Source organism: Rhinolophus sinicus, linkage group LG14 (genome assembly GCF_036562045.2).
Source record: "Rhinolophus sinicus isolate RSC01 linkage group LG14, ASM3656204v1, whole genome shotgun sequence".
Taxonomy (NCBI): Eukaryota; Metazoa; Chordata; class Mammalia; order Chiroptera; family Rhinolophidae; genus Rhinolophus; species Rhinolophus sinicus.
The window spans coordinates 4,713,754-4,728,531 of NC_133763.1; the positions used below are offsets into that span (position 1 = coordinate 4,713,754).

General features: G+C 45.4%; 1 protein-coding gene across 9 annotated transcripts in view; it reads left to right on the top strand.

The window, feature by feature from the left end:
- TPD52 (tumor protein D52) overlaps positions 1–14,778 on the top strand; it is a 186,332-nt gene that overhangs the window by 38,583 nt on the left and 132,971 nt on the right. For 2 of the 9 annotated variants that reach the window (XM_019725540.2, XM_019725555.2), the window contains exon 1: positions 12,217–12,631. The exons of 3 other annotated variants lie outside the window; for them this stretch is intronic. In XM_019725540.2, coding sequence (XP_019581099.1) covers positions 12,508–12,631 — 124 coding nt within the window. In that variant the 5' untranslated portion in view covers positions 12,217–12,507. Of the gene's footprint in view, positions 1–12,207; positions 12,632–14,778 lie in introns of those variants that run through there. 4 more of the 9 variants (XM_019725532.2, XM_019725547.2, XM_074319264.1 and 1 more) reach the window with 4 other exon arrangements.

The window sequence follows — 14,778 nt, forward strand, 5'->3', positions numbered from 1 at the left end:
AAGCTAGTGCTATGGCATTGAACGTGGGGGTGGGGTGGGAATGGAGAGCGTGCTGGCAGGAAGAGCACTGGTATGAATTGCTTGGATGCTTCCATTTGGAAGTGGAATTTCTTTTCCACGTGCTTGTATATTTTTTGTACCTTAGCAAAGAAGTCTAACAGTTACCTAGCCTGACGAGCTTTTTCAGACATGGAGAGATACGACTTCTACTATTATTCTTTCCTCCTGGGCAGCCAGTGTATCCATGGACCATCCATATCAGAATCACTTGGGGTTTGAGTTAAAAATATGGATGCCTGGGCCACGCCCTGGACCATGTGGGAGATGAACGGGGTAGTGGTTAAGGACACAGGCCTGAGAGAGTCTATCATTGTGACACTCAGTCCAGCATTCAATAAACCCGGGCTGGCTGGGTGACAAGAAGGAGCTGAGTCTTACTCATTTTGGAGACTCCAAACGGTGAGCGGCCTTGCCTTGCAGCCAGGATGAGCCTTGATTCAGACAGAGTTTCCCAATGAGGCAGATTCTGGCTTCTGTGGTAAAAACTCTTGGTTTTAGATGGAAGTGCGGAAGGCATCCACTATCTTAGAGCAAATGCTATAAGGGGAACTCTTCGCATAGTGTTTCCGTTTTGTTTCTGTTTAAAAGTCAAAAAAAAAAGAAACACGGCAGAGAAAACTCATCAGGCCCCAGGTCAGCTGGCTTAAAACGCTCATCTTCCTATTCAGTCGAGGACCATTCTGGTTCCTAGCCTTTGAGACCTTGTTCCTGTGTCAGTCTGCCGTGCTGTTCTCACCTTTTGATTTCCATTCTTAAAATTGGGAGGCCATATGTGACCAGCGGACGATCTTTCTAAATCAAATCCTCTTATGGAGAATCCAAATTTGGCGGCGTTCTCTGATTTGATAAAGGTTTAGAACACTGTTCAGTGGAGGTGCTGGGGCCGTGTCTGCCGTCTTAGAAATCCACAGCAATACCAAGAGTCACCACTAGTAATTGTATTATTGGGCGGCGACAGGCGTGCCATCTTGCTAAGCTGTTTGCACTGAATTTTGCCAAGAAAAAAAGCCTTGTAAGGATCAAGTGTAGGCCTTGAACTTGGTGTCCTACTTCTGAAGTGATGTCTGTATCTGTTTAGTGTTAGAAAGATGTTAGAGCCCTAGCCAGATTGGGGTACCACCCTCACCTGCAGTGGAACATTCTTTGAAGATGATAACATTCTTCCGTAAATTCACAACATCTTTAGCTAGAAAGCAGACATTCAAACCACTATTATTTTTTTTTTTCTTAAACGCATGGGAGGAATTTAACCAGAGCTGTCCAAGTGATTGTCTACTTTCCATTAATAATGGAACTTGGTACTTAAGGCATCATTCCTTTTATCATGAACTCAGATCTGCCCTGGAAACTACACATATAGTGCTCTCTGGGGTAGCCCTTCAGATACTCGTGAGGTCTGATAACAGTCCCAGCAGATGAGTGGCAGTGCCCTGGGTGTTTTCCCCCAGGCCGAGTGGCAGAGTAAGTGAACTGTTTTTTTGTTTTTTTTATTAGATTATTTTTTACAGCCGGTGCAGGCTTACAGAATTGGGCAGATAGTATTGAGAGCTCCCACATCCACCCCCCACCCCTGCAAATTCCTCTATTATTAACATCTTGTACTTGTATGGTACATATGTTATTATTGATTAACCAATGTTGATATATGTTATCATTAACTAAAGCCCATCGTTTGCATTAGGGTTCACTCTTTGTTTTGTACAATTCAATGGGTTTTGACAAATGCATAATGTCACGTGTCCACCGTTACAGAATCATACAGAAGAGTTGCACTGCCCTAAAACCCCTCTGTGCTCGGCCCATTTATCCCTCCCTCCCCCTGAACCCCTGACAACCCCTGATTTTTTCACTGCCTCCCTAGTTTTCCTCCTGGCTTTTCCAGTGTGATACCATTGGAATCATACAGTAGAGATTCTCTCGCTAAGCAATGGCATTTAAGGTTCCGCCATGTCTTTTCATGGCTTAGTAGCTCACTTCTTTTTACTGCTGAATAATCCTCCATTGTCTAGAGGTAACGCCGTTCGTCCACCCACCTATTCATGGGCATCTTGGTTGCTTACAGTTAGAGCAGGTAGGACTACAGCTGCTGTACACATTTGTGTGCAGGCTTCTGTGTGGGCATATGTTTTCAGCTCATTTGGGGGAACACGTAAGTGCGTGATTGCAGGATCTGAAATCGGTTATTGGCCTGGTGATCTGCCCTTGTCTCCCCAGGAACCGTTCTGACAGTGGCCTCCGTTCTGTGACAACCCGACCCCACGGCCTCTGCCAGGGGCGTCCTGTTCTTCCCTGGAAACATTTTCCAAACCAATCTGGACACAAAGGTCTTGATTGTGCCCTCAGGAAAGAGTATTTAAAATGTGTAAGAGCAAGCAGTCCACAGTCATGGTTGGTGTGCTTCCATCCCTCCATTATGGCTCCATTTCACACTTCTTATTTTGGTCTGTCTGGTCATTTACAGGAAAATTTAATTTAAATTTAATTTCAAGTAATTTTCTTTAAAGTGTGAAGGACTATCTCAACTCTCATAAGTACATGATCTTTTTTAATTGTGGTAAAATATCCATTTAACACAAACTTTGTAATTGTAATTATTTTGAAGGGCTCTCTGGGATAGCCCTTAATTACGTTTATTGACATTTGCATTACTGTGCGACCATCACCACTATCTGTTTCCAGAACTTTTTCATCTAGGGATATGACCATTTTAAAAGAGTAATTTAAAAAAATCATCTGAAGCTCTATTTGGCGGTATATTTCTATCATTCAGCTTCCTCTAAATTCTTCTATAGTAAAGACCCCCAAAATTTCAGTGGCTATCAACAATCTCTCTCTCTCTCTCTCTCTCTCTCTCTCTCTCGATAGATAGATAGATAGATAGATAGATAGATAGATAGATAGATATAGATGGATGCATCTCGAATTGTGTTGTCCCTTTACCACTAAGCGAGCTTACTGGAATAAATAACACTGTATGCTGTGTTGAGACATATCTGTTTAGTCATGATGTTTTATAAAACTGAGAAAAGTCAGCAAGGAGTCTTAACAATAGTAAATAGAGGTTGTACTATCGTCAGATGTTTACAGTTTTCAGGTCCTCAGGTTTGTGTTGGAAGAAAGAAAGGCTGTTTCTGCCTGCCAGTCATTGATTTGGTTTGAAGCCAACGGGCTCTCTTGAGTTGACTTGTAAGCATTGGTGTTCTACCTTAAAAAAGGAAGTATGTAAAATCTGTCTTTCAAAGGGAAAATATGTGAAATCTATCATTGTAAATGGCATTTCTTAACCAGAGTAGCAGGTTCAGACAGAAACGCTAGACATTTGGGCACGAAACTCTATTTCTTCATAACATTTGAGATACAATGGGCAGTATTCATGCTGTGTAGTTTTTCAATCGTTGACCCAATGGATACACCTAATTAATTTATTACAGCTGAAGAGGAAGCTGAGCTGCCTAAATGTCTGAGTTGGTGGTAGAGTATTTTGAGTATGTTTGTGATGATGGAAGTTCATGGCCAAATATTAATTTTAAATAAGTGCCTACTGTTCTTGAGTACCTCCCATTCCCTTAAGGAAAAGTGTTTCACAGGAGCCTCTAGTTGCTAAGAATAGCTGTGTAAGCAGGGTGGATGTTTTTCCAAATTGAAATCTGGTCCGCCAGTGCGTTTTTTCCTTTTACGTAGGTTCTGACAGTGGGGCATGTTTATGTACCTCTGCAGAGGTCTGTTTATACTCAGTCAGCAAATTGGAAACATTTAGCCTGATCGAAAGCTCTTTTATTGTCCAATAATCTCACCATAGAGACCCCTGTGCTCTTAAATACATTGTTGAGACTCTGGGACGGAATGGCCTGCTTTCATTCCCGTCTTCCTGAGCCATTGTTTCAACTCTGTTTATGTTGTTGTAATTCCAGACTCTAAGAAATTCCACATTGAAAAGGCCAGGCAGGTGTACGCCCTGTCGTCACATAGCCAGTTCTGTCCCCTATCTCAACCTGCACGCTTTGGGGACCGTTAGGATAGCAGGAAAACAGAAACACACACACACACACACACACACACACACACACACACACACACACACACACAAAGCTGTTTCGCTGTAAAATCTGGCTCTTATTTTCAAAAGGAGATACCTATTTAGAAAGTGCTACGGCCACAGAGAGTGGTGAGTATTTAGAATTTCTCAAGCTTTCATCCTAAGGCAGATGTAGTGTCCGCTATCTAATGCAAGCATCAGCAATTGCCCGGAGCCCGTCCAAAGGCTGACTGTTCAACACTGTCCCCAGATGCTCTGTGAACATATTAAAGTCTGAGAAGCACTGGTTGGAGAACTTTTCCCTGAACCTGTAGTCGTGGAAACCACCAGGAGGGACCGTAAAGTTTCAACTCCAACTCTATTTATAAAATGAAAAAGCTGTATATCGTAGTTAATTATCTGGGTCCATAATGAATATCGCGCTAGCCTTGTATTATTTTCCGGTGTTCTAATGATACCTCCAGTGTGAGAACAGTCTCGGCAGGAACATGGCCCGAAGGCATCAGAGAGGAGGGACCTTCCTGACATAGTGAGATCTTGGACGCTTTGGATTCCAGTCTCTGGCTTGTGACAGATAAGGCAGGCATTTTTGAGGTTTCTCAACAGGTTCTGGCTTTCCCAGCTAAAGGTCAACCGGGACATATGTTTGAAGATAGGTTGAGGAAAGGAATGAAGCCTCATTCTCATTATAACTCTTGATCTTTAATATTTCAAAAAACATTTCTTAATGGAACAGAAGGCCCCTGGTCTGTCTGCTGGACCCGGATGCAATTCCAGTTTTTTTGAGAGGGCAGAAAAACACTCCACCTAGACTTGTTTTGAAGTTTCTTTTGCTTTTAGTGGTGTCCACTTTCTCTTGTCCCATTATTCCCGTGATGTTGGTCCCTCAGGTTTATCATCTTCCATGTTCTTTTTCTTGCTTTTTAAGAGTCCTTGAGCCAGACTACCCAAGTTCAAGCCCTAGCTTCACCACTTCGTAGCTGTGTACCTAGGACAAGTTACTTAAATTCTGTGTGCCTCAGTTTTCTCATCTGTAAAATGGGGCTAGAGAAAAACCTACCCCATAAGGTCAGTGTGAAGTGCACAGAAGAATGTCTGGAGCATTGTAAGGGCTCCTTAGGGATAGATCATACTGTTGTCGTCACCGTCATCACCACCAAAGGGCATTTCCTACCCCTTTTTAGGCTCCGTGACCTGCTTTCTACTTGCAGGCACTCATTATCTTGTTTCCCTTCCTTCCTTCCTTCCTTCCTTCCTTCCTTCCTTCCTTCCTTCCTTCCTTTCTTCCTCCTTCCTCCTCCCTCCCTCCCTCCCTCCCTCCCTCTCTCCTTCCATTCCTTTCTTCTTTCTTTCATAGGAGCTCTCTTCTCTTTGGGCTCTCCCTTAACAGTCTCTCGTTTCCCACATTGACATCCTTGGCCGTCACCTTTTTCGGAGCCCCAGAGGTTAACTTCTAACTGCTGGCAGACCATTGCCATTCAAAAATCTCCTGAGCATTATAAACCAAACCTGCCCAAATGGAATCCATTGTCTGGTCATCTAAAGTTTCCCTTCTCCCTCCTTCCATCACACTCTTTTGCTGCCGTCTTAATTAACACTGTCCCATCTACACAACTCCTGCCGGGGAACCACGGTTATAGTGGTCTTCTTTCCCCCACACCCTAGTTGGGCTCCAAGATCTGCTGGTGACCCCTCCGTGGTGTCTCACAATATGTCTGCTTTTCTCGTCTCACTGTTGTTCCCTGGAGCACACTGTTGGTGTTAGTCCACTCAGACTGCCATGACGGAATGCCACAGACTGCGGTGCTTAAACAACAGAAGTTTATTTTCTCCGAGCGGTGGAGGCTGGAAGTCCAAGATCCAGGAGCCAGCAGGGTTGGTTTCTGGTGAGGACTCTCTGCTGGGTTTGCAGACAGCCACCTTCTTCTTGCTGTGTTCACAAGACTGTTCTTCTGCGTGTGTGTGTCCCTGGCGTCTCGTCCTCTTATAGGGACACCAGTCCTCTTGGATTCGGGCCCCACCCTATGACCTTTCAGATCCCACCCTAAGACCTCCTTTCACCTTAATTACCTCCTTCAAGGCCCTATATCTAAAATACAGTCACATTGGGGTCTAGGACTTCAACATACGCATTTCTGGAGGGGACACAATTCAGTCCTTGGTGCTGTTGATAGTTTCCCTGGTTTCCCATCTCCCCTCTGTAATCCGTCTTCATATAAAGGCGAGAACAGTCTTTCTAAGGCACAGCTCTGTGCCTCTCCCGCCCGTTACTAATAAGGGGACTTAGGTGCGGAGTGAGGATGATCACTGCTCTGAGACCGTAGGACTCTGTTCTTCCTTGCTCAGTTCCTTACATTTACTCATCTGAAAATTGGAGATCATGTCACTATCCCTGTGCTACTGGAGGATCAAATAAACACTAACAAATGTAAAAATCACGTTCGCACTCCCCAGGCTGCCATTCCAGGGCCTCCATCACCTGGTTGCTCCAGTGTGGTCCCCACCAGCACCCTCCTGTCACCGGGAGCTTGTCAGCGATGCCGACTGAATTGTAATAAGATCCTTAGGTGATTTGCATGTGACATCCTGGCTCCTCGCCTGGTTCTTAACTTTACTCCACTTTCTCCTGTTCCAGAAACGACACAGGCTTTGGAGGCAGACCCCCTGGTTTCAGATCCCAGCTCCTTCACTGCTAGCGTTAGGTGGGTCTGGGTGTTTACAGCAACTGCCTTTGCTTTGTTTTCCATCTGAAACATGGACAGTCATACTGCTTACCTCACAGTGGTTTTGAGGCTTATTTTTTAAATTAAATTCCATATTTAAAACTAAGTGCTTTTCTGTGTGCTTGGATCATGGTACTCTTTCTTGTGTGCTTTAGAGTGAAAGTTTGCGTATTGCGGCATGAGGTGGGAGGGCGGGGAGTGAAACCGGTGTGGTGTTCATTAACCCCCAGCCTCCGTCCTGGAACGTCCTCCTGGCCTTTCAGTGGCCTGCCTCTCCTATCGGGTAATCACATCGTCTGTCTGTGTGCCCTCTGAAGCCCCCCAAGTGCATGTTTGTATGTGTCATACAGCTTTTACAGCAGACTATCCCTTAAATATCTTTCAAAATTAGGGAGAGCCTACCCAGACCGATTTGAGTGATGTATTAATAGGCAGGCAGAAACTTAATATTCTTTATGGGCGTTTGTACTTCCTCCCCTTCCATTTGCAATAGCATGACTCACCTAATGGGCTATTGCTCTGTAGTGTGCACTTAGCCGGCTGTTAACCTGAGCTGCGCAGGGGCTCCCTCTGCTGACACTGCCGTGCATAGCACTTTCCTGGGGTTGTAGGATGGATTTCTCCTGACCATTTTGTTTCTCTTTTGGCTGGTTGGTCTCTCTCTCTCCCCAATTATTACACATTTATGGATCATACAATACAAACAGTGTTGGAACATTGCTTTTTTTTTACTGACTGTCTCAAGAATATCTTTCCCTGTGAAATATAGACATGTCTACATCATTGTATTAATGTTGGCCTAATTTTCTATTATATGGATTGTCGGCTGGCCAAAATAACTCTCCAAAAAATCCACCAAAAAAGCAGTTGATTTGGGAAAAGAAAAGGAAACGAGGTCACCCCAGTAGTGTGCGAATGCACACTTCCTACCGATACTCCAACAGGCCACACGTGTGCAAAAAGCCCCAATTCCAAGGTGGCTATTCTATTTATTAGCATTGCTCCCCCAGAAGTTACCGCAAAGTTTTAACAGAAAGTCAGGACTAGAGAGTTAACAAGGGGCCCAGCTACCCCCATAGTTCTCCCAGCTCTATGGTTAAGCATCTTAAGATGACAGTTCACTTTTATCAGGATATTCTATGTAGCATTTAAATACGTAATCCACTTTTTAGTAGGCACTTGAGCTGTTGATTTTTTCCATTTTCGATAGCACTAACATGAACATCCTTGGACATATACCATTTATATGTGACTTATTAAGTTGAGCTTGGTGAGTAGGTAGGAATTTGAGGGGTAAAAATACAGGGAAAAGAGACTCTAGTTTGAGAACATTGTCTAGGCCAAGTTTAGGATGTGTTCCAGAAACAGGAAAATCAAGTATGGTTGAAATATGTGTGTGTTTGTGTGTGTGTGTGTGTGTGGGGGGGGTAATAGTGGGAAATGATTGGAAAGCAGGTATTGTAGGACTTTTCCCACTGAAATGATAGAAGCCAACATCCACCATAAGTGAAGCAGAATGGAAATGTGTTTGTTTAATAACTGGGAAGCCCAGGGCAGCTGGGGTGGGGGAGGGGGGGCTCCGACTGGCTCCTCCATCCTTTACCTGTCTCCATTTCATGCCTTCCCTGTGTCAGCACTGATTCTCTTGCCTGTTGGCCAGGGGAGAGAGAGAGCCCCCTGGACCCTGCATACTGGTATCCACCAGCTCACGTTACAGGAAGAGTCCCTCTCTCGCCTTACTCATCGAGTGAACATCAAAGAAGGCCTGTAGTTGGCGCTGTTTGCATCACATGTCTACCCTTAGGCCAGTCCCCGTGAACAGGGGATGGGGGTTCTGCACAGACTGGTTCTGAAGCACAATCCCACGCCCAGAGCCGGGCATAGGTGGGAACTGTGGTCAACTCTAACCCGTGGGGCAGGTGAAGAGGGATTTGTCAAAGAAAAGAGGGCGCTAGGTAGACAAACAGCAGGCATCTGCCACCCTGTCGCTGGGCGGGTCCCTACCAGAACACTCCAGGTAGGTCTGAACTAGGGTGTGGACAGTGACAAACAGTGGGAGGGACGAGAAGGCATGCTGTGCAAGGTGAATGAGCAGCTGTTGGTGGTGCCTCCCTGCAAAGCAGGGATACTTGGAAACCATTCGTCTGAGGTCAGGCCGAGGTGGCTCAGGATGACGAACTTGGACTTAGGAGCGTCGTGAGGAAAACTGGTGAATTCAGTCTTGTGCATGGTGATTTTGAAGTCCATTTGGAACACCCGCGTGGCAGTGTCCAGCAGGACAGGGCCAAATCTCACCTGGTTTTTCCTCCTTTGGGCCAATAGCCCACGGCAGGAACTAGAAACAGCTGCCACAGTTACAGAGGCTTCTCTCCCTCCTGCCTGGACTGTAACAGTAGACTCGCTCTGAGTCCCCTCTCTTTCAGCCTTTTTCTACCTACAGTGCATCCTATACACCGTTTCCAGAGTCATCGTCATAAAACTTTTTAATCCTGTCTTTACCTGGTCCAAACACCTTCAGAGGCTTTTTGGCACACGTATATATTAAGTGTAAAAGTTTGTCACTTAAGGTCTTTAATGGTCTGTCCCCAAGCTGCATTTCCATTTTTATATCTTACAACTCCCTTTTCCTTGGTACCTGACTCTTGAGTCAACTGAATTTTTGCCATTCTGTTAACATATCCCATGCCTTGTCCACCTCTGGTCTTCTGCTCTCACGTTCCTTTCATGCCGGAATTCTTGACAAGGGTCTGAAGGGAGAACTACAGCTGATTCAGAGAGGCAGGCTGTTATAGAACAGTCCGAAGATTCTTCCTAAGCATATAAAAACTTCAGCCATCACTTAAATTCTAAATCCTCGTATTTATATATAAGGCATGTCATATCTGCCCGAGCCACTGTTTGCTTTCTTCTTTCCACACTGATCAGAACCCAAACTTCGAGAATTGGTGCCTACGTGGAGGGGAGGACATTCTGTGTGCTGCTATAGGAAGCCAGGGCTGGGAGGAGAGAGGGGTTCTGAGAAGAGGTGGCATTTCTGCCTAAGTGTGGAAAGATGAAGGACGTTAGCAAGCAGAAAACAGGCAGTGCTTCAGGCAGATAAAGGCTTGGCATTGAATATGCATCAGTGCTGATGTCTTCTCTCTGAGTTCCGGCTGCTATAATAAGTTACCATAGACCAGGGGGCTTATAACAACAGGCATTTATTTCTCACAGTTCTGGAGGATGGGGAATTCAAGATCAGAGTGCTGGTTGATTTGGTTCCTGGGGAGAACCCTTTTCCTGGTTGGAAGATGGCTATTGTTTTGTTGTGTCTTCCCATGGTGGAGGGAGAGCTTCAGCTGGCTCTCTTCTCTTTACAAGGGCACTAGTCCCATCAGGGGGACCTCACCCTCATGGCCTCATCTGAACCTCATCATCTCCCAGAGGCCCAACCTCCAAATACCATCATCTTGGGGGTTATGGATTCAATCTATACATTTTGAGGGACACAAACATTCACTCCATGACACCTTCTAATGCTTGTGGCCCTAGGAGGCAGAATGGGTGTGGAGAAATGCTTTTTCTACCAGTGAGTGAGTGACCGATGGCCGCAGAGAGTACTGAGTGGGCAGGGACCCTACCAACCACACTCTGGCCCAAGGACATAACTATGGCACTGTCCCATCTCAGGAAGAGATACTGTGGGGGGTCAAGAAACCAGACAATTCATTTTTTCAAATAATAATAGAAAGGAAACCATTTATTCTGTTTTTCAATAGCGAGTGAACAGCACTTAGACTTGCCCAAATTTTGATGTCTTTTAGGAGAAAAATACAGATTGATTTTTTGTTGTTGTTACAAATAAATTTTTTAAAAACTTAAGATAAAGACTTGCCAAAAATTGAGTACAACAAGAGACTAACAGAGAAAAATAGAAAATGAATCATAAGTTGAGATGAATATAAACTGTCTTGGTACACTTATATTTTATACACTAGACATGCAGATTTTTTTTTTTTTTAATTTCTTTATTGGGGAAGGGGAACAGGACTTTATTGGGGAACAGTGTGTACTTCCAGGACATTTTTCCAAGTCAAGTTGTTGTCTTTTCAATCTTAATTGTGGAGGGTGCCATTCAGCTTCAAGTTGTTGTCCTTTCAGTTTTAGTTGTGGAGGGCGCAGCTCAGCTCCAGGTCCAGTTACTGTTGCTAGTTGCAGGGGGCACAGCTCACCATCCCTTGCGGGACTCGAGGAATTGAACTGGCAACCTTGTGGTTGAGAGCCCACTGGCCCATGTGGGAATCTAACTGGCAGCCTTCGGAGTTAGGAGCACGGAGCTCTAACTGCCTGAGCCACCCGGCCGGCCCATATTTTGTTTTAATGCTTAAAATAATTTAGGTTTTCATGTTGCTTCCAATCCAGGGAAAGTATATCGAGTTCCCTTTTTATCAGGTAGAGTTGAAAAGATAGAACGGCTTCTTTTGTTGTTGTCATGCAGTGACAGACCATGTCCACCTAAGGGAGAGTGCCCTTTATTTTTACCTCCTTAGTAGCAGATGAATCATGTGGGCAAAAGTGGCAGGAACTGCCAAGTTCCTCCAGCAAAGGCCAGAGTTAGCTAGAATGGGTCTGCTCAGAGACTGGTGCAAAGGAAATGAATGTGGTCACTTCGAATTCTCTTTGACAGACTAACTGGGGCCCAGGCCTCTGCATTGCAGGCGTTTTGCCTGCATGTGTGCACCCAGGTTTCTTGCACCTGAAGAGGCGTGGCCTTGGTTAAAAAAAGGAGGTGTGGTAATACCTGGAAGCTCTACCTTCAGAGTTGGTTCTTCTCTTTAAAGTACATGTAACTAAAACAGACTTCCCAGAAAAGGAAGGGAGAGGAGAGGAGAGGAGAGGGGAGGGGAGGGGAGGGAAGGGGATGAGAGAGAGAGAGAGAGAGAGAGAGAGAGAGAGAAAGGAGGAAGGAAGGAAGGAAGGGAGGAGGGAGGAGAAAGGGAGGGAGGGAGGAAGGGTGGAAGGTCAAACTGAAATTTTTGTTACACTAAATCAGACGTTACTTTAGATAAAGTAATAGTGGCAGTAGAGCTTTAATTCTATACCAACTTGTACTTAGAAAGCTGATCACAAACCCAGGCCGCTTGGCTTTCAGAACCCGGCTGTAATCCAGGTAAAAACAAAGTACCACCCAGATGGCATTTGCTGGAGATTACTGAGTAGTAATCCTTCCTTGTCCTAGAGGATTAAGTCCACCCTGGTGTAATTTTGGTCAGCTGACTGGCTAAAAAACAACAAAAAGCTAAATGGTAGTTTCCTGTCATTCTGCCAGCGTCTGGCGTGTGTTTGCACTGTTTGTACCTCTGGGCAGCCGGCCGTGGTGCAGGTCCCAGCCCTCCTTTGTTGACCGAAGAAAGCGCCGCTCCCAGCCAGGTTGTTCCTTGTTGACCAAAAGGAGCAGCAGGTGGTGAATAGAGACTTCCTGGGTCCTCAGGAGAAGTCACTTGTTAAACAAGCCAGAGGGTGGGAAGGCTCTGAGCAGAAAGCACCTGGGCCGGGAGGCCGGGTCCCTCCACCCCAGGTTGATGTTTTCAGCGAGGGTGCACGGGGTAGGGGTGGAGGGCAGCGTGGCGCGACGGGACCTCAACTGAAGAGCTCCAGGTGACTGCCATACCATGGGTCCTGCATCTGTCTGCAGTGGACTCTAGAGAGATGGAGTTTTACGAGGACTACCAGTCCCCATTTGATTTTGATGCGGGCGTGAACAAAAGCTATCTCTACTTGTCTCCCAGTGGAAATTCATCTCCACCCGGATCACCTACTCTTCCGAAATTTGGTAACTACAAACTTTCTGAAGTGAAGTTTGCTGTAACAAAACCTGGGTATCCCTTGGGGTTTGCCTGGCTTTAAAATTATCGAAGTGTAAAGACGGACCGGGGTGCTGCCGTGTTGAAACTGGTTAACAACGCAGTTACAGATTTCAAGCAGAGAGATAGATGGCTCATGAAATATTTTGTGTGTGTGTGTGTGTGTGTGTGTGTGTGTGTGTCTGTGTGTGCACGCGTGCGCGCATGTGTATACATATAATGTACGTAGGCATGTATAATGGGATTTTAGATTTTATAGACAATGATATTTATATGAGCATTCGAGTTCTTTTGATCACTTGGAATTCATTGAGCACATAAATAACAAAAATGGGGGCATCTGAAGGCACTTGTTTTTCAGTCACCTATGTAATTTATGAAGAACGCCCCCTCCACCCCCGATTTTGTCTTTGCTAAGGCTTATGAGGCTTAAGCATCTCCACCACTGGTGACATTTAAGGTCGTCCTTGTGGAGGTTGCCTTGGACTTTGTTCCGGAATACTAAGAGCGACATATGGAAATAACCAGGCAAGAGATTTGTTTTTAAATAGAGAAGCTCCAAGTGCAGTTCCTTTGGTCATTCCTTCATACATGCTGGTTCGAGAGTGTTCTAAGGCCAGGAGTTCCCACTGGGAAGGTCTGCATTTGGGAGCACGAAACTTCACAGAGCTGTTAGCCATTATCCAGGCCAGTTCCCTCATTTTACAGTGAAGTTCGGAGACGGTTAAATGACCTCTGTGACGTGCCAGAGAAGTAAGCAGATTTCCCTACAGGTTACATTTTTCCTTATTAATGAAGAATAGGTCACATTTTGCTCTTTGTAAGGTAGAAAAAAAATGGTGATGGATACAGCATGAAACCTGTTATCAGTATTTGAGTTGTGGCTTTGCTGACGGTAAGGTGTGTGCTAAAAACAACAGTCCTCTGGTGGTTGGCTGCCATCTGAGTCACCTTTGGGGTGTAGTTTGGATTTCCAAGAAGGGAGAGCATTGGAAATAGCGTGTCAGAGCTGGTCTCTAGAGGTTGGGGGCTGGTGGGCAGCAGCTGGGTGTCTTCTGGGGGAGCCAGCGTGCCAGGAAGCCCTCTCCTTTGCTGCCTTTCCACTATCTCTCTGGCCCTCTTGGACCTCTGTCACAAAGTGAATCCTGCCCTCTCCCTGGCCCTAAAAGGATGGCGTCATCCGTCCTGACTTCTGAGTCCTGTGTGTAGGAAATGCTTTAAGAACAGCACACACAGTAGGGGAGTTAGAGTTCCATGACGGAGGGAAGCCCAAGTGACGGGGCCAAAAGTTAACTGACTTGAGGTAGAGCCTGGTGATCAGCGTGCAAGGGTCTGAGATTTCAGGAGGGTTTACACGGCTTGTTTTAGTTCTCGGGCACTCTCTCTGTATCTCTGTTTCACCTCCTTTCACTTTCCCAGTTGCAATAATTGCTGCCTTTGGATGCTTTCTGATAAAACAATAGCAGTTGGTAGGGTTGGGTACCTCTCTAGGCAGATTTCCAGAGATTACCTTCCCAATTCCTAGTAGCAATCTGTAGGAGTCTGGCTTCATAGGATTAAAAACAGAATTATAAAAAAGCAAGGGAACAACAAAAACTAAACTCAGGTACCCACTAGCGCTCACATTTTGCAGTTTGCTTTAATTGAAAAAAAGGAGGGGGAGAGAGCAGTAAAGCAAACAGAAACCATCATAAGCAATCATCTAGTAAGGAACACGGTGAGTCTCGACTAAGCAAATGAAAGCAGGGCATCTAGAACAGTGACCCCCAGTCTCAGTTCCGGGTCCCCTCAGGGCACAAAAAGCCTGCCAGCCTGTTTGAACATCAAACGTGGGGCGTAGATGGAATGAATATTGAGTCTTCTTTGCATTTGTTCTCTTTGTGTTTCCATGTCGAGCTCTCAGGACCGATAACACTACTAATCCATTTAAAAGCTCCTGTGCATTTCCTTAACCAGCAGACAAGTAGTGTGCAGAGAAGTGAAGTTAAAAGGAACCCGCCTCAGAAAGGTTGGGAACGCTGATCTCAAACACATTCTTCCACATTTATCCCAAATGCCATCGTGGGGCCAATGAGAAAATAATGAGATTTAATCTATGGGCAGAATGTCCCTCAGA